The sequence below is a fragment of the Calliopsis andreniformis genome, chromosome 10 (assembly GCF_051401765.1).
Source record: "Calliopsis andreniformis isolate RMS-2024a chromosome 10, iyCalAndr_principal, whole genome shotgun sequence".
Classification (NCBI taxonomy): domain Eukaryota; kingdom Metazoa; phylum Arthropoda; class Insecta; order Hymenoptera; family Andrenidae; genus Calliopsis; species Calliopsis andreniformis.
Genome location: NC_135071.1, coordinates 10,718,861 through 10,738,811, shown reverse-complemented (window position 1 = coordinate 10,738,811; position 19,951 = coordinate 10,718,861). Strand labels below are relative to the sequence as shown.

Sequence of the window (19,951 nt, the reverse complement as noted above, 5' to 3'; positions counted from 1 at the left end):
TTTTAGTCAAATCGTAAAACGGCAGCTCAATTCGATTTACATCGAGCGGAAAGGGATTTCAAAGCGTTTTATCAAAGCGGAATTAGCATTAAGGATTAACGCTACAGCTATATGGTTGTATATTTACACTATAGGATGACCAATCGAGAAAAAGGATGAAAAATACAAAATACAATCACGTATCAAACTTTTCTTCAAGATATAGGGTGAATATTAATTTCGTTAAAAATGAGCATACTATAATTAAGAAATGATATAAATACTTTTTTCGATTTACTCTTATTCAATATGACATCTCTTAATTATATGACAGAATTTCTTCATATTATGTTATAAATTTTAGTGGATGCAAATACATATATGACAATGTAGAAATAATGAAAAACGTGCAATTTTTCATAAATTTACTATTATAAAAGAGTAAAAAATATTAATATATTACTAATATACAAAAGATTCTTAATATTTAGAACAAAATAATCACAGAGTTTTCTTTTAGTCATAAGCTCAATCAATTGCTATTTCATAAGTGATTTTACTGACATTTATATATAACTTTTTGACATAATTTAACAGTCATAATTTTTTCGAAAAACCAGGTAATAGATACTTCTCATACACAAATCAGTTTTTTTTTTATACTAATAACTTAAAAACAGTTACTGTCTCAATTATATCACTATTGCAGCAAAGGAGCAATATGAGATCAACATTCTGAGAAAGTTCAGAGTGATGTAGTTATTATTATAATTATTTGGAATCTTGTTTGTTTTAATTTAAAAAATTTAACAAAACTTACCCAGCATGAAGGAACATGTAGAACGCGAACCTCCAGAGTTCTAGACGTTTGTCTGGTCTGTAAATGAAGACACTATCGATTGGTACCGGCCCCGAAGGATTCACTTCTCCCATCGCTACTGTATAATATGTGAAGAAACCCAGCTGTAAAGAAAGACCAATGGAAATTATTCAATAAATAAATCATTCGCACAGAAAACACTCGAAATAATCAAATAAGTAATCAATACAAATAGATGAGTAGATATGACTTAAACCATAAATATGTATATCATACTTTGCACTTATACTGCTATATGAATATCACTTATCACAATTTGTCTCTTACAAATAAGTACTTCCTTTTTAAAACTGTAATTTTTTTATTTATTGTTATCGTATTTAACAAGTTTAGCATATATTGTATACATTTGATATGACTCACACCACGAAGTCAATTTTTTAACTATAATAAGGAATTTTTTAACTATAATACTGTCGCTGAACTGGAAAAAATCACTCAGAAAGAATGCAAATTCGATTGGTGTTAGTATAGTCCCTTCCCCATGATCAAACCTTTTTCCAACCAGATACGCTACTTAAAATCAATAATTTTATTAATTTCAAAGTTACAAGGTTACGTATGTATTTCCATCTTTGCATATTAATCACACGAAAAGAAGGCAGACACGTTTATACATCCAGTGCTGTTACTAAATGTGCTCAGATATCTGTACTCGATACGTGATCATAATTGATCTCAAGGTTTTTCGACCCAGTTTGAAATTACAACTATATGTATATTAAACTTTGGCTACGTAGTCACCTTCATCGAATAGAAATCTATACTTAATACTTTTATTGCTCCACTTTACGATGTACGATAATAATTAGAATTCCCTCAAAATTAGACCACTACTAAAAGACAGTCTTCAAAAAGAAATATAGAAAACCTCGTCAAGTTTTCAACCTCATCGATTCAAATTGATGTCCATAATAGTCTAAAATAGTTTAGTTCTTAATAACCAAGAAGTCGATGCGACTTGAAACACAAGGGAAAGAAATATGTGTAGAAATTCTATCTGAACTTACGTCGATTATACAGAAATCTATTAGAACACAACTCGAAGGTATTTCTGTATTCTCATTTCCTACGTTCATCACCACAGCAAAAAAATATTGCATAAAATCAGCCACTTCCTTGGAAGATAACGTTTGTTGCACCCATTAAAGCGAAATGGAGTCGTTCATCTTCTATCCGGACATGTGCTTTCGTCATCCGCGAGAATGTCTGCATAAATGGATGTCACGGGAATACAAAGTTCGCGACCGACCATAGCATTATACACAGCTCCTGGCCGTTTTATAACGATGTATCGTGGATATTTCATGAAACATGAAAACATGAAAACAGAACACTTCCGATTCGCTTTATGTCTATCGAAGAAACGTATACAGTTATACACATGTTTACGACATGTTCTTATCAGGGATCCTAACTGTTATACGTAACTAACACAAAAAACGAACGTTATAGGAAGGATAACAATGATTTTCTCCAGTGAAACGTTTTCAGTTATAAATAACAGTTATAAGAGACCAAAAATTTGTTTTCGCTACTGATAACCATTATCGACGAGAGAAATTTATTTCTGTCGCCTATAAACATTGTCCATGACGAAAATGTTTCTTTGTTGCTAAAGGAGGAAGTAAATTGTTTCATTCCACTTTTCCTTACTAGGATTCGTTTTAAGTTATTGATACTGGTTACGAGTAATTTGAATCAAAAGTTGTACTACTAGCAACGGTGGAATATAAAGTAGGTAAAACATAAATCACAACGTAGAGAAAAAATTTGGTTGGACGAATTGAATCGAAAAATATTTCCTTTATCAAATAACCAAAGTGAATTTCTTTCATTGATAATTGTTATGAGCAACTAAGAAATAGTGAATATGTACACAGCAGACTTGACTATGTTTCGAGATATAGGTTCAGTTTCAATTGAAGTGGGACTTTGAGTAAACCCAAATCCTTGAGTTTCGATACTTAAAGTAGATATGTGTATTACACTCCTTTGTGTTGATGAAATATAGAAAGATATGAGAACATGGCCTAGAATATAGGAGCTTCCTTGATAGCTGAAGAAGTCCTAGGACGTAGGCTCAACTAAATGTATTTTATAGAATCATTAACAATACGAGAGAAAAACAAATTCATTTCCAAATGATATCTCTCCTAAAATGGTGAAATTTCTTTTAATTATTCTCTTTGGATCATAATACTGAAAGTTTAAAGCACGATTCCTTTGACAAAAAGATACAGTGATTTCCATTCAAATTAGCTCACTCGAATATCTTCAAATCTGCCGATGATACTGGAAACTGTTTCACATAAAAACTGAATGGTCTCGAGGGACACATAATTGGATGAAGCTGATTTCCTCCTAGATTCATGTATGCATGGAAGCCATACAAAAGCTTTTTTTATGGAATTCTGCAATATGGTCATTGTTACCTATAGAAAAACTTCTAAGTCTCTCATGGTAAAATGCCATTAGTTTAGGAGATATATTCATTGTAATATTACACAGAGCTAAAACATATGGCATAGCAATGTCATAATAGAAATAATCGAACGCGTAGCTTTGAAAACCTCTTCCTTTTGTGATTTCCAAGTTCCACCGTTAATCCTGACCGTTGATTCTTTCTCGAATTGGTATGGACCGCGTGAGCTTCATAATTAATTTTCTCCCCTTTTACCTTCCCTCTCCGCTTCTATCATTATTACATTCTCAGCCTTTTTTTTTTTTACTACAGATGATCTTTGGTCTATCCCATTTTATTTCATTCAGCTCCCGTGGGGTTGGTCATAAATTAGTTCCACCTTCCTTCCGTTCTCCGTGCACCAAATTTCGTACAATGCTTCAGGTTTGTACGAGTTCACTCGTATTACTCCCAAATTGGCAAGAAAATTGAAAACGACTAACAATGCAAAATATTCCAAACTTTTAATTATTGTCATGTTTACAGCGAGATGAAAATACGAATCAAAGTACTATAGGTGCTAACATATTGCGTTTACTTTGCACGAGTCACTTTTAATCCAAGAAAATTACTGGCTTTTTGAAATCAGTACTTGATAAAGCATTTCAGGAAGAGAAATGTAGTCAACCTTTTCATTCGTGTATTCTCATTCTCAAAATTGGAAGCCTATAGTGATCGATTAATTCAATATAGTATGATTAAAGCTTACAATTTCAAGATGAAAACTAAGTACATATTATTATATACATATTTAGAAAGTTGAAACATTGTCTGAGGCGTCAAAATATGTTCCACGTGTTTCATTATCTAACGACTTGTTGTCCATACCATTTCCATAGCATTAACAATACATATGCGTGGATACGATACTTAAAGTATATATGTACCTGCCTAAACAAACAACAAAATCGACCAAACATATTTACGTACATAATATGTATCATTTCGAATAACAAGTTTATCTACGTATTTAGACCTGAAATTAAGCATCTCGTTCAAACTAAATCAGTCAATAAATGAAGAACATGCGTGTACATATTAACTTAAAGCACTGAAAAGGGAAAAACGCTGCAAGAGGTCTCATCATAGGAAGAATATTCTCGTTCTTTTTCCTTTCGACGATTTTTCATCGTTCCTGACATTTCTTTTCTGCCAGCTCGACGGTATGCGAATGCGAGGTGTTTAGTAGGATTTATTATGTATTTAGTGGATGAGGGTATTGGTGCATGCAGACAGGCAGTGTTCCGGTTGCTAGGGATCTCTCAATAATTATCGTCGTATAATCGCGTTTACACTCAACCAACGATTTATGTTCAGTCACGTCAGTACCACGCGTACGCGTTGTCTACCTTCACCACCTGTAATCGTTAATGTGAGCACGTTTCCCGCTGTGGATATAATATGCATATAGACTCCAACAGAGACATCATTTCTGTCGGTAAACGAATTTAGAGTAAGTACAACAATGAAAATAAGGGAGAGAAAGAAACGTTGGGATTCGGTAAAAACTGTTTAATCTCTGAATCAAAAACTGTACGCCTTCGTTTATGAATACTGCAGTAAATTGTATGTATTCTAATTTTAAACTTTAATTTATAGAAAAAGGTTTGAAGGAAAAGTACAAGGCGGATAATTTTGTTCTATAATTTCTTCTGCATGGTTGACGTAATTTTCATTTGAGTTTCATATTTCTAGCGACCCCAATTAGAAGAAGCTATTTATGAGAATATATAGCAATTTTTAAACTGATCTGCCTATTAATCTTTGAAATTCGTGCCAGCAGACTCCATAATTTTGATTCACAGAAAAATCTACGTCACCGTTAATTCTGAAAGAAATAGCGTCGTTAAAACCAAGCCTGTTATTCCCATAATTTGGAAGCACGATCTCATCGAGCTCGAGCTAATTTCGAGACAGAAAAAAGGGAGTCACGAAGTTATATAATATAACTGAACTTTTACTTTGCAACTGTACAAATCGAGATAATATTACATTACAATAATATAAAAAAAATTATGATTGACATATACAGAATATTCGACTATAACTGGTGAACAATTGAAGGGACAATTCTAGATCTCAAAATAAGACGAAAATAAAAAATAAGAAAATTACAATTGAGCTTTTATCTGTCAATCGTAACATACTTATTTCTGAAACGATTCTTTTCAAGTGAGAATATTCTTGCATAACATTGCAGAAATTTGTTCCAACAACTGTGTGCCCTTAAAGTTCAGTTCTACTCTTGTAAAATATACTAGAAGGGTGCTCGAAAGCTATCGTCGAATGCACAATGTAATATGATTAAGTATGTAAATTGAACCATTCAAAAGCCTGATGAACTTTCATGAATTCTAATGAGCTTAAAAAAAGAACAGACATTGATTTAAGCAGGTTGCCTGTGAAGGAAGGGATGGAAAAGCGTGAAACGAAGTTTTATTCTGCTTTGAATGACAGTCGATTCGGATGCTTTCAGCTACATTTGAGAGAAACAACTCTGCTTGCATTTAAAGTGCGTAGGAAATACTTTGGGGCAATGATATTACAGACGAATAAAATCCATCTAATTTGTAGTTTTTACTAGCAACAATTGCTTTACAAATTTATCTTGAAACTTCATAAAGCTCATTTTTTCTTTCGTTCTGCAATACATAGAATGTCTTTCAATTTTAAAAATTAGTAACATTTAAAAGTAACATACATTAATCGTGTGAATTCAATGCTTTACTGATTCTATGGATCTATAGCAATTCTATCTATAGCTAATTAGCATTTTATATGATCCAGAAAAATGTCGTGGTAACTCAGACAATCTGTATAACATCATGCTTAGTTACACACACATGTTCGTTTGGTCACACAAATGGTTTGCTATTAATTGAACAAATCGCATATTCCATAAACATATAATAAATATGGGTCGGTGATTACGAAAGTTGTCCAATAAGTAAAACATTTTATTACAAAAGTTGAATTTAGCACTCATTTTATAATATAAATTAATGTATCACAAAATAAGCGATAAATTAATAACTCTTTCCAATACATACTTATCGTGGTCAAACAAATGTCCTAACAGTTTTAGTTGGAGATGCATCTCTAGAAGTCGATTCACCATGTCTGACCACACCATTGACCCTAACTACTGTCGCAGGAAATGTGCAAACTATACAATTCAAATAATACCTATCACAATTACCAAACACGATACTAATTGTAACTTCAGTAACACTGCACGTGCAATTTCCCGATTCGACATTTAAATTTTTAATAAATTTCCAGACCAATTCAACTCTAAACGAAAGCTTTTCCACGTTCATTAAAAAACGCTCTTTCCATTCGACCCATCCGTCAATCTCAGCTTTAAGCACGCTGTAATACAATATTAAATCCGTCGAAATTAGTCATAGGCAAGAGCCCTTCACACGCGATACAAAACGAAAAACTTCAACTTCTATTATCGTTCAAAACAAATTGCATTAATTGCGCGGTAAAGCATTCCACGAATAGCAGCATTAGACAATGAGAGCCTAAGGGGATAGTTAGGATAAAGAGGATCGGTGAACCAACTATTTCGCTAATTAAATTTTCCCACTCGTTCATTCGCCGAGATTTGAACGATTGCGAGGCCGTATCTGCCTCCGCAGACACATGCACGGTTGAAGTAAGGGCCGACCGCGAAATTCTACTCGGTGCTCGCTGCAGGATTAACCAGAAACGCGATTAGGGAAAACAGTGGGATGGGAAAACGGGGGAGGGAAAGGAGGGGGAGGCGAAGGGTGAAGAAAGTGGGCTACTCTTCTCACATACGCTGCACCTTGGAACGGTTTAACGCGATATCCTGCAAATTTGTATGCGGCCGAGTTTCTATGGCACCCGAGTCGCGCGTTAGTTCCATTCTCTCTACGACACCCTCTTCGTTTGTCGATTTTCTCTCCCCTGTTTTCGTCGGATCAACATTACTCTCAAGCGAACGTGCAAGTACGTGCGTGGTCGTCGGTTGTATACCTTCTCACCGACCGCGTGTTTACCGATGTGTCTACGCGCTCACCTGTATTCGTGTGACGTAGCGGAATACAGATAATATGCATAGGGATCCTCTGTGCTACTACACCATCATTGTACTGTATAAACTTCGCTTTTATCTCCTGGCGACACGCGTATCGTGATAGAACCGTTTTCAATGCGAGTTTTCATATCGCTTTTATGCTGCCGCTTTTATTGTTCCATTATAAAAAGGCTCCTTTTTACAGCGAAGTGGAAGTAGACCATCGTCAGCGTAATATGATACATGACTAGGCTTTATCCTTTTTGTTTCATTTGATGTGGGCATAAGCACGTGCGAAATTTGCCACGAAGGCAGTTAATATAGCGTTGGTGGACGAACCCTAGCGTGACAGGAGCCACGGTTCGTCTATCAGAAATACTCGAGAGCCACATCCTCTATTATGATCGCTACTTTGAATCACTAATTATGGAAGGAAAAATTGTCGGTTTTTGAGCTGCTGTCACTTTGGGAGAAACGATAGTACAGCAGTGAGTCTGAACTTATTTTAAAGAGTAAAGCTTCTACTTCTTTATCCCAGGACAGGGGGGTACCACACAAATTTCCTTTCTGGGGTATAGTGGGAGAAATCGAAAGGAGCGGGAACAAATAACGAGTGTCCTGTTGTATTGAGCTGCTAAGATCTCGACCCAGTCTAGGGCCTAGACTCATAGCAATAGGGCACCTATTGTTTTTTCCTCCCACCTCCTAATTTCCCTCACTATACTGAGATAGGGAATTCATGTAGCAACCCTGTCCCTGGTTTGAATTTGTTTGAAGGTGGCTTTTTCCCTAAAAATTGTCCTAAGAGGATTGCCAAAATCTAGGAACTGCAGCAGGTATCTAGAAAAGCCACATGTGGCTCGCGAGTCACGTTTTGGCCATCATTGTTACATAGTATAGATTGATGTTTAGACGTAATGGAAGAAATATATTGCTATTTTTTGAGAAAATTATTTTTCTATGAACACTATTGGGCTCATAAGTGTATTGAGGAGTAACTCGACAAATATGACTCTATTCTGACAGCTAGACCCAAGTCTTTCTGTTTCCATTTACTTGATCAATTAATCCTTAAAATACTGCTATCGAATAGGTATATGCTACACTATCAATTTTGCTGAACGGCCTACTGTTACGACTATGCGATAATGTCTCGTTTATCCCTGATTATGCATACAAGCGACGATCCTCATTTGCCCATACCTAAAGGGTTAAGTTAATCTTTCAGTAAATATATAGGATACTCCATTTGAAACTTTGCATACAATTATACATCTCAAAACCTGTTTTAAATGGATAATTTCTTTGTTACGAGAGAATCTCAAGAAAACACAAAAAATAAGGTGAATTTTTAAAAGTTTCACGCTGTCTTACGTAAGCGGAAATGAAAGTTTGACGTAATCTCTATGAATGTAAAATGTATCAGAAGAGTAAGGTGAAAGTATACATACAGTTTATTCGATTATGGGTGAAAAAAAATGAATAGCATTCCATTTGTTAAAAGCTTCAGGCAGATTTAATCAGTTTTTAAACACTTCTACAATAAAATCTTGATTAACTAGTTGAACGCAACATTCAAACGTAATGCACCCAGGTTGCAAATTTGATTATTATCGAGAAACTATTAAGTCACAGTTGAAATTTTAATCGATGTTTTATTACACTGTTATTGTCATTACATTGAATAACAGTAATTGTGAATAAAAAGAAATATCTCCTATATTTAATAAACGAAGACAACTTTCGTTATTCTTGATTTCTACTTTATTCTAAGTTTTACAGGCAACTGTTAAACTATTCCCTATTTCTAGCATCGACATACACATTTAATAAGGAATGTCACAAAATGTATTTGTACTTCATATACCAACTCGTTCGCGAACAAAAGTTTTAATCAAAACAGACACTCAGTAGGAAAATATTACAACTCCTTCATTATTAAAAAATGAATATGGAAAAAGATAGCAGTAACTCAAAGAGAACACAGTCTTTCTCAACAGATATAAAACAAGAAAGAAAATTTACTTGAACACGAAGATTAAAATTGTAAATGTACATACAAATCACGATCGCCTTTATTTTTTCCCCAGAGGAGAAAGCTCTACAGATATCTCAATAAAGAGTAGTTTGAAGGGGTAGATCTGCATGAAAGAGGAGGCTTGGACTCAGGTGCGTTGTACATTGACTCGGTCCAACTCTGAAATAGCTTTTTCTCGTCTCGAGAGACGTATGCCTCTGCTATGTCGTTATCGCGAAATACTGCCACGTACTATCTACACTGTCGAATTTCAATTCAGCCCATATGTTGATGGAACTAAATCACGTTATTGCAACGTCAGTATCGGCATCAGATATTCGTGAAGCTTTTATTTTGTTCAGTGTTGACTGCTCGATCAACTGTCTCCAAATTATCGAAGCACGGTCGCTTTGAAATAAATATGAAATAATTGTAGCAATTTATAACATGCGAAAAATATTTTATACGAGTAATTTTTCTGCGTATAGGGTACTTGACCATATTTAAAATCATGTTTAAAAAAGAATTTTTATTAAAAATGTAATACTTCTTTCTAATCTAACATGTTAACCAGTAAATAAAAAAAAATAAAATAAAAACATAATTCCTCAGTTTACGTATAAAATTCCTTTTTTAAATAACTTTAATCTGAAGGCACAGAATTAGGTACGAGCACAAAAATATAAATAATTAAGCTTCAGTGCCTTCACTTGTGATATAACTAAGTTTATTTCTATATCATATAATTCTCTCTAAAAATCTAAAAACATGTTCTTATTAAACATTTATATTAAATTAAATTCATTCTCTAATTAAATGGCGATGTCCTTAAAAACTCGGAAAAAATGACATTAAGAGAAAAAAAACAAGACTCGTAATATTCTTGGCTTTGAACCAAACCAGTTTGTTCTGACACATTTTTTGGTGTCAACAAAAATAATGCAAATATTAAGCTGTGCAAGATAACAGAAACATCCCATATGCGAAGTAACAGAACAAATAATTTAACTATAATTTCACTTTGTCCATGTCCGCGACAATGGCTTACAATTAGATGTACCTCCTGTTATACGTTCGTGAAGAGTAATAACGTTAGTGGATCGACTATAATGTAATTTTCATAATTTGCGTACGTGATCTCCCTTAATAGCTAATAACACTAATGAATGATATCCATGTTAATGTAATCCATGATTATGGTAATTTGTATGTTATCAATAATGAAGCTATTCCCTCCTGACGCATTTCTGCGTGTTCTAACAAATGCCAAAGCAAGTGTTCAAGAAGATTCTTTTGCTCTAGAATCGTATAGTGAAAGAAGAACTAATATTTATGCGTTAAGTATTTATCAAAGTCATTTTCGTGAGATACAAAGCTTGGAATGACAAAAATGTATTCCATATTTTCAAATCATTTTTTCATGCACAATCTCCACTGTTCTACTTGTACAATCAATTATATGACACCTTGTGCATTTCAGCTGCCCATTAATACTAAGTGTTTCATAACATGAAAATCTTGGGGAAACAGAATTAGTAGGAACATTCAAATATCACATGATATAACTAAATATAATCAATACTAGATGTTCTTTTACGCCATTTCATTCATGAACTTCTCATTAACATAACTAAAACATCATGGTACTCTATTATTGTATAAATAATAGAACGTCACCACTTCATACGTATTGTATACCTCTTTGATATTATACCTACTGGTGGTTTTCAATTGAATGTTTAAACACCCGATTTAATACTTAAATAAAATCTAAAACAAAGATAAATAAACCACGATAGATCGTTTTTGATATAAAAATATAGTCGAGTAGAAAGGAAATAAGTATTAGGAATCGAACAGAATGTATTGTGTTCCCTGTATTTTTCTTTTCCTGAGCGAGATCTGAGAAAATGGAAGGAAAACAAAACGCGTGATGTTAGAAAACAAGGAAAGTTTTATATCGAAGATTCTTGTTCGCGAACAAAAATCAGGAGGACTGTACATTATCTTTCAGATATGATAGAAATTTTTAAAATAAACATGTCAAATCTGTAGAAAGCCAATGCTCTATAAAACAAGTTCTCAGAATTTTCTATAAAAAAGATTTTCAGGATTTTCGATGAAAATGCTAAAAGGTACTAAACTCTTTGCAAGATCTACAAAGATGAAATGTCTAAGTGATAAGATGAGTTTGCCTATTTTCTCTTCGTGAAAATTGTTTCTTAGTAGCAGTTTAATTAAGGAAAAAATTGCTATAGTTATTGTACTTAGGACAGTGGAGTAATAGATGTTCTATTACAAATATCGACTTACAATTAAAGCAAATAGGTGCCAGTTTCTTGAATAATATATATGAGTGGGTGATTTTCATATAACCGAGTCCAAATCTGGAAACTGCTACTTGTTCTATTCTTCACAATTTGTAAGAACCTTTGATAATTTGGAAGACAGAATTCGTAAGGATTCTAGTAGAGGGCGAAGGGAGCCCAGTGTTGTTCCCCGAAATTGTTTGTACACGATAAACACAATAGTAAAATTAAATATTCTAAAATATAGACACAATTCAGTACAAGATAAATAATACCAGAATGTGGTTTTCTTCACTTCTGTTGGAAACTCTACAGAAGGAGTGGAACGGAAACACCAACGAAACGTAAAAGTGAAAGACTTAAGTAGAGAGGTCGCAGAGTACAATAAATAGAGAAGCTCGAACGTGAAGAGTGAAAAGAATGGGTGAAGAAAATCTAGAAAGATATTGAAAGGACACAGCTGAAAAGAACTTTCACTATGATCTTTCCTTTTAACAAACTTCCTACTTTGCTCTTTAGAGAACGATCAAATTACTGTCGATAAATGGAAGTATACAGTAGCCTGAAGAAGCTTTAAACCAGATATAAAGCTCGTATGTACATCAAAGTAACTATAAAATACATTCGCCCTAACTTGAATACATTTCCAATCCGAGTAATAGCAGTCCTGAAAAAAAAACACATAGAATTTAACCACAACATTTGTTTATTGCAGTTACGCAGACATAGACACGATTATATGGATCAGCAAGAAAAATAGTTTCAGTGATCTATTATCATACTGATTGTAAAACCAGTTACGTGAATGGCGATAAAAAAGGCAAATTCATAAGTACACGTACGTAAAGAAATGAAGCACGAAGAATAGAGGAATTGAAAAGTAAAGTGTAAACTCACACTGGAAAAAAATGACAATATAATAAAATAAGTACTATGACCATGTGTAGTATTTAATCAAATAATTTGGTGTATACTTTTGTTCTATTCTACGATTAAAACATTTAATAGTTATGTTATCAGTTAATTGGAGAATTTTGAAAGGATTTCTGTTATTAAACAAATATTTATGGTTACTAACTACTTACATAAAATTTCAATAGCAAACAGAATATTTCTTATACACATGTACCATTCGATAATGTAGGATAATTTAATTCTAAGGTACAAATGAAAATAGTATTAATACAAATTATCAAGCCACATCAGATACTACTTCTATACTGTTTTTACTCCAGAGTTATCTTACAGGTCGCCTGGAGAAGTAGGAAAACCGTTCTTCGCATAAAAAAGGAAAAGCCCTTAATCCAGCCATTACTACAAACTCGTCCATTACCAATGAGGCAGTGGGGTAAAGAAAAAAGGAGGGAGAGAAAAGATCAAATATATGTCTCGAGAACTTAAATGCAGGTTCCTATAAGGTCATCGACCTTCCAAGGATTTCGAGGGTGGAATTAGCCAAAGAGAATACAGGAGAGATTCCTAACAGCTACGGGGAAGGAAATACACATGCGTGCGCGTGCGCGTGAATGGGAAGAGGATAGAAGGGGGAGGATGGTTATCTGACAGCATTTGTTTCGAGGCGGGAGGGAAAAACGACAAAGGTGCAGAGAAAGTAGGAAGTAGGAAGTGAAAAAGGAAGGAAGACCAGTATCCGTGTTATCTCGAAAAAGAAGACGAGAACGTAAGCTGGGGGAACCTGAAGGAAGGTAAAGGAGAGAAAATCCCTATTCGTGTTATCTGGAAGGAGAAGGACACAACATAGAATTACCTTAATACCTACTACGGATTTGCGAAATTATTATCGTATCTCTGGTTAAACAAGATGCCCTATGTGATTATGGTATCCGCGCCAGGGCCATAGACTTACGTAGATTAAGCCACTTGGATCTCTTTACTTTTTCTACGTTATTCTGCAAGAAATATGGTGGCTGTTAACTCTGTGTCTGTTTCAACAACAAATCCTACAGGATAATAATAAAGTAATATTGTTTCGTTTTCTGTCACTAGTATGCTGTAATTTAATTGCGTCTTCATAATCGTTCTTTACGTAACAGAAATTAGATGCCTTTAACTGAACTATATTTACGAATATTGCAACCAATTGATCAGAAAGTAACTTACTCTGTTGCACGATAAATATAGTTTTACTACAATTAGGCATGGAACAAATTCAAGAAAATAAATTTAATCCTTTCTTTTCCAAATTATTTCACGGCTACAAAAAATATTTATATTTTAAACTATGTAAAAAAGAGGTGTAACATTTGAAATTAGTATAATAATTTTGTAACTGAGAGAAGTCTGGAAAATATAGAATCTTAGGGTAAAGAATATGACAAACAAATATCTTAACCTTTAGCACAGACAATATTAACCACATTAATATTTACGAAGCGTTTATGATAAAAGGTATTCCAAAAAGTCAGACTCTCGCTGAAAAGCGAATAAACAAGAAACGTCATAACAATGGCGAAAAAAGATTTACATATTTTATCTCTGAACTATAATAGAAGAAAAGGAAAGTGAAATCTCGAGCGGTCTGAAAGAGATACCACAATAAGGAGATTTGGAACAGTAAAAGTTAGTTCTTGCATCTGCAACAGAAAAGTACAGTAGCAGCTAAAGGGGAAAAAGTAGGAAAGAAAAACGAAATGAAAAAGAAATGAAGGGAAAACAGATCAAACGAATGTAAATGAAGTTTCTTCTTATTCAGCGACATATTTATATAACATTAAACTGTCTCTGATCCACTGATGAAGTTGGATTGAACATATTGATTCTTTCGCAACCAAGGTGATTCTGACACGAGAAGATTAAATGAGTGCAGCGTAAAATTTCCAAAATTTGTAGGTAAATGCTGCAGGGTGCGGATACTAAATGGTTTATAAACTTTAAAATGACGTGAACGATGGCAGTGGCAGCTAGATACAGATTTTAAAGTGACTGTTGAACTATGCCCGCAGGAACTAATGCGTTCACAGATGCATAGTAAGTAATAGAATTATGTATAAATATAATTCTTGCAATAAAATTTTACAATAAAATTGTATACCTCTAACCATGTCAATCCATCTTAGAAAAATCATAAATTTTTAACTAAAATTTTGTTTTCAGCATTTTGAACCGAAACTAGATTATAATCTTTAATACTTTCTGAATGAGAAATAATTGAAATAAAATTCAAAAACTTCTAATAATATTATAACATTCACAATATTTTACGAGATAAAGTTTAATTCCAGTATACTTGTGTGTACTAATTATTTGGCTAATGCATAAGGATTAAAAAGCTATCAAGTAGAGTAAGCAAGCTACTTATTTTTGCATACCAAACAAGATTTAAACAGATTAGTACTTTTCCTTCTATTTCTTGAATTTCATTAGAGTATTCCAATTGTAAGCAATAATAGAGATAAAGATAAATAAAATTTTAAAACAAAAAATATATAAAGACACACTGATTCGATGTCTTGTCCACAAAACAATCGAATCGTTTAAAACTTTATTAGAGTCAAAATTACATTTCAATGATTCTAGTTGAACTCACCGATGCATGGATTTATTCGAGTCTGCTCGTTTTTCTCGAAAACACTTGGAAGAGTACAATTCGAGTCCTCACAGTTTAGGGTTCGTTTAAGAAGATTAGGTTTACAAAGATCTTAGTTTTTTCTTGAATTTACGAATTCGCGTGCCGCAAGGGATATCTATGTTGGAAGACTACCCAAGTTTTATGCGAGTTTAAAGCAGAAAGTTCAGGGACCCTGGTACTTTTAGTTAGGAAAAAGAGCAACGGGAAAAGGACGATTGTTTTCGCTACATTTGTTTCGTGAATATACAAAGAAGAGGAAAAGAGTCGAGAAGTAAAAAGGAACGAAAGTACACGGGTATATTTACTCCGCACAGATTGGAAAATAGAATTGCGTGACAGTACAAAATTCTGAATCCCCTTTGAACCTATGCGACATTTGATTCAGTAGAATACATACAAATTTTGCAGGCTTAACGTTTAAAGCGACGAGAATTTTTCGAATTTTTTGCCAATGCTTTTATTTCCTCCAGACTAAGTAAATAAATAAGATCAGATAGCAACTTTACTTTAACTTACATTAGAGACTAGTACTGGAGTAATCTAGTACTAGTGATCCAATTTTTAATAAAAAATATTTACCATACTTTGTAAATATTAATTTTTCGAGCCATATTAATAAGAATTTTTCTGCTCCATTTGTCGAGTACTGTTTTAAAAGTTATGAACCCTTTTTGTGTTCATCTTATATGTTTTAAAAAACTTAACAATACCTTTTGCAATAAAAAGTTAATGTCAATGTGGGAGACACAATGGACTGGCTCTTAGCTTTCTAAATTGATTCCAAACTAACTAGAAAAGAACAAGTATCCATATTAAGAATTAGAATGGACCATACAAAAATTACCCATTCACACATCTTATTTAAGAAACTGGCTCCTATTTGATCTGACTGCAACTTAACAATTACAAGAGACCACATTATAGCTCAGCTCCACTGTGCTAAATTCAATAACTACCTGCTATACTTTCAAAACCAAGCCACTATTTAAAGATAATCTGCAAAAGGAGAATATAGATAATTTCTTCAAGTTTTTAAAACAAATCGCGGTAATGTCGAAAATAGTGTAAAACAATTCACAGTCGCTAATAACCAAGTAGTTACCGCGACTAAAAACAGAAGGAAAAAGAAGAAAACAGTGCTGAAGGAAACAGAAGAAAACAATGAAACAAGAAGCGTGTTCTCGAGTCCATTTTACTTCAAACGTCATAAGAATTTGATCAGACATTATAATAAATAGTGAAACTTTGTCCTCTCCTATCTGTTTTCTCTTTCAGGGATCCACAACTTAAAGGAAGACAGCTGGAAACTGGTAGCGTGAACGTTTTCTATATGTATCAGACGAATTGAAAGCGGGAGTGCGAATCGCGTGGACTTTCCGGTCATGGAACCAGGAAAGTAGGAGAATTCAGTGTCTCGGCACTGTTCCCGCTGACACGGATCTGACTCGTTGATTTTGCATAATTCAGGAGGCAAGCTAGGACCTCGCGGTTACCCTCTGTTATTCCAACCTTATCTTATCCTACCTTCAGACTTCCGTTCATCTCGTGATATCAGATTTGCGCGAGGCTTCTGTGGGAAACCGTAAAGTCTACCCGGTCCAATCCTAGCTCTCCGCGTGAAAAATTGTCTTCCTACGAGAATGGAAAGTAGAGGTGATTCTCCTCGAGAATTATTGGACTTCGGCTGAGTTACGTACAGAGTTTCGGTGGGAAATTTTTATCGCGCGATCACACCAGTAAGTAGGAATTCTAACAGTGCTTTCAATAATTGACATGTTCCACCTGACCCTTTCAAAGTAACTGGAATGCTGAGGAAAGAAAGATGAATATTAGAAATGCTAGAAATGCTGAACGCGTTTTATAATTATTGTTGGAGTTGCGCACTAGTAAATAAGTGTGCATTAAACTGTTCAGTAATTTTTCGGTACACTGACTCGTAACGTTTGTAACATGCATACTATTGCTCTTAATTCGTTGAAATTGCTGTAGATATTCTTCACTTCGGCAACTATCGAGGAAGAACTAATGTACACTGTTGTTAATAAAATAATGTCCTTTGTTCGTTCATTAACACCAATATATTATTTAAATGAAACAACACAACTTTCTTAGTAAATAGAATAGACTTATATCTTAATTTGAACATTTATAAACTTTATATAATACATCTCAATAACACAGTCACCCAGAAGCAATGGGCACTACTCCTCTTAGCCTATTACACTGGATGTCGCGTTACCTGCTAAAGGCTAATGCACATGAGAACATACGAGTGATAACAAAACAATTAACACCCTAACATACACAAATCAGAACTCGCATGTCCATGATGATCGATCTCATTGAAATATAATTTACATAATTTCTCTGCATATGTACGTAATGTATACTGATTAATATTTTATAATAAGTAGGTATATATCCTCGTATTCACCATGAAAGTGATTATAACAGTAAATAGCATATGCATCGATACCCCAATCGCCTATGTGTTTATTTTGTAATTGCGATAAATTGAAAAAAATGAATTAATTTCAAGTAATGCAAAGGAAGGTTTTGGATTACTAATATGCAATCTTAGGATAAAAAATACCTTGTTTATAAAATTCACTCTTTAGAGGTACTCCCTTAACTAGAGAACTGAATTTCTCGAATGGGAAGGTTTAGTACAATCGACGAGTCTGCACGAACCACTTCAGAATTCGACTCAAAAATTTCGTGATTGTGCAAGCAGATCTCGTCGTAGTTACATTAGTGTGTTACGTGACGAATTTGCCTGATTCTGGAGAAAAACTCTTAGCTAGAAGAACGTAGATGGAACCGGAAGCGATACGTGAAAGCGAGAAGAAAAATCGGGGGAGAGTAGAAAGGAACAGTGGAAGAAGGAATGGTTAGGGAACGATGAAAAGGAAGTAAACGAAAAGAAGAGTGAGGGAAAAAAATAAAAATGGAAGGGAATTTAAGGAGTATGAGGTCGTAGTTTTAATTCGTCGAGAAAGTAAAGTTCGAATGGCCGTGAGTAAAATTGACTACTTCGCTGAGATTTTAGACAATTGGCACCTAAGAAACTTCTTAGCCAACCAAAATAGTGACCCTCTTAAACAGTAGAATTAAGTTCTCAGATTTTCAGCTCGAAACTTTGTCGTTTCTCTTCCACGTTGAATTTCCTTCTCTCGTTATACTATCATTTTGTACTTTAAGCAAATCTTTAAAAATGATTTACAATTATTAAAACTTGTTCAATCGATACCCAAGTAAAATACTTAGCGTGAATTTCAGACTGTACAATCTTTTAGTATTATCATAAAATAACATTTTTCAGATGTATTATAACTTGATTACAAAAATCACTTTCTCAAAATTAACTTCGAGTTATTTTATATGTACACATCAGTCGAAAGAAACTAAATTTTTATAAGATATAGATCATTCAAAATATTAGATTATTGCAAATAAAATTTCTCTTCATTATTTTTTTTCTTATAAACTTTTCCTTGTATATATACCCAGCGTAAAATAATATCTACGTAAATATAAAGATTAGTCCGTGATAGGTCAGAAATGATAGAGAAACGCTTTAGCAGCATATTTCTAAGTACACAACAGCTTCATTAGTTTTCAGGTAGTAGAATAAGCAAGAAACCACGCTGCATCCTTGATATCAATAATTGTCCGGTGTTCTCACTAATGAAGCGGGACTTCGACTTAATGACCGTGCTTAATTGGCAAAACTTTCAAGGATCCGTTCTTCCTGTTAGACAAGAACGTACCACTATCTGCTGTATAGAAACAGTGCTACTAGTTGTGGTTGTGAAAGCTACAGAACAATTTATTTAGTATTGTTCTAAAGTTATTCTAAAATAACGACAAGTTTTGACAAATATTTCTTTAGAATTGTACATTTTAAAAACATGATAAAATTATATATAAGTTAATATAACAAAGTACAAAAACAATTAAGATTTCGTACATAATATAGAAAGGTATGTGTTAAAATATTTCTTGTTTTGAATCGAACAATTTTCTCTCATTATCAAAAGAAATGGAGATATTCTAAATCAGACTTATTCAAAGTTGGACACATGGCCCAGCAACTTCATCCAGCCTGATCCAGCGTTATACTACACTACGTGGATCATAGAATGCATAGACAAAGATTGCCACATTTATATTTGTTCTTAATATGGACAGTGAGCGATTTTCGTCGTCAGATCTATTACAAGTGGAAGAGAACTACGCAATATCAGGAGCTTGTTCGACAAACACAAGTTTGTTTCATATGATCAAGCTAGTGAGCACATCTTGTGTATTCTAAGCAAAGACAGCACTCAAAAGTAAATGGTTGTTCGGGCAAGTCGTTCGTACACGGTGCAGCCACAAAGCAAGTGCGACTCGGTTAAATATCAACAGTCAGAAATGAATCAGAAGTCGGAACTCGAAATCAAAACTTAGTGAGAATACTTTTAAAAGAGTAATCAGGCTCTGAAAAGGTTAGCCATTAGAAACACTGGGAACGAGGAGGATAATTTGAATAGTACTTTGAGAATTATTTGGTGGCGTAGATACAGGGTGTCGGAAAAGGTTGGTGCTAAACTTATAATACGTGTTAATGAGATCGAGTAGACACAAAACTTTACATAAACATATGTCCTAAACCGTTTATTG

At 33.8% G+C, this 19,951-nt stretch overlaps 1 protein-coding gene across 1 annotated transcript in view; it reads right to left on the bottom strand.

Annotated features, from left to right (window-relative positions):
* The window catches only part of Stet (stem cell tumor), a 336,681-nt gene that overhangs the window by 12,806 nt on the left and 303,924 nt on the right, over positions 1-19,951 (bottom strand). The window contains exon 7 of the mRNA XM_076386383.1: positions 800-942. Within this exon, the coding sequence (XP_076242498.1) occupies positions 800-942 (143 nt within the window). The remainder of the gene's footprint in view (positions 1-799; positions 943-19,951) is intronic.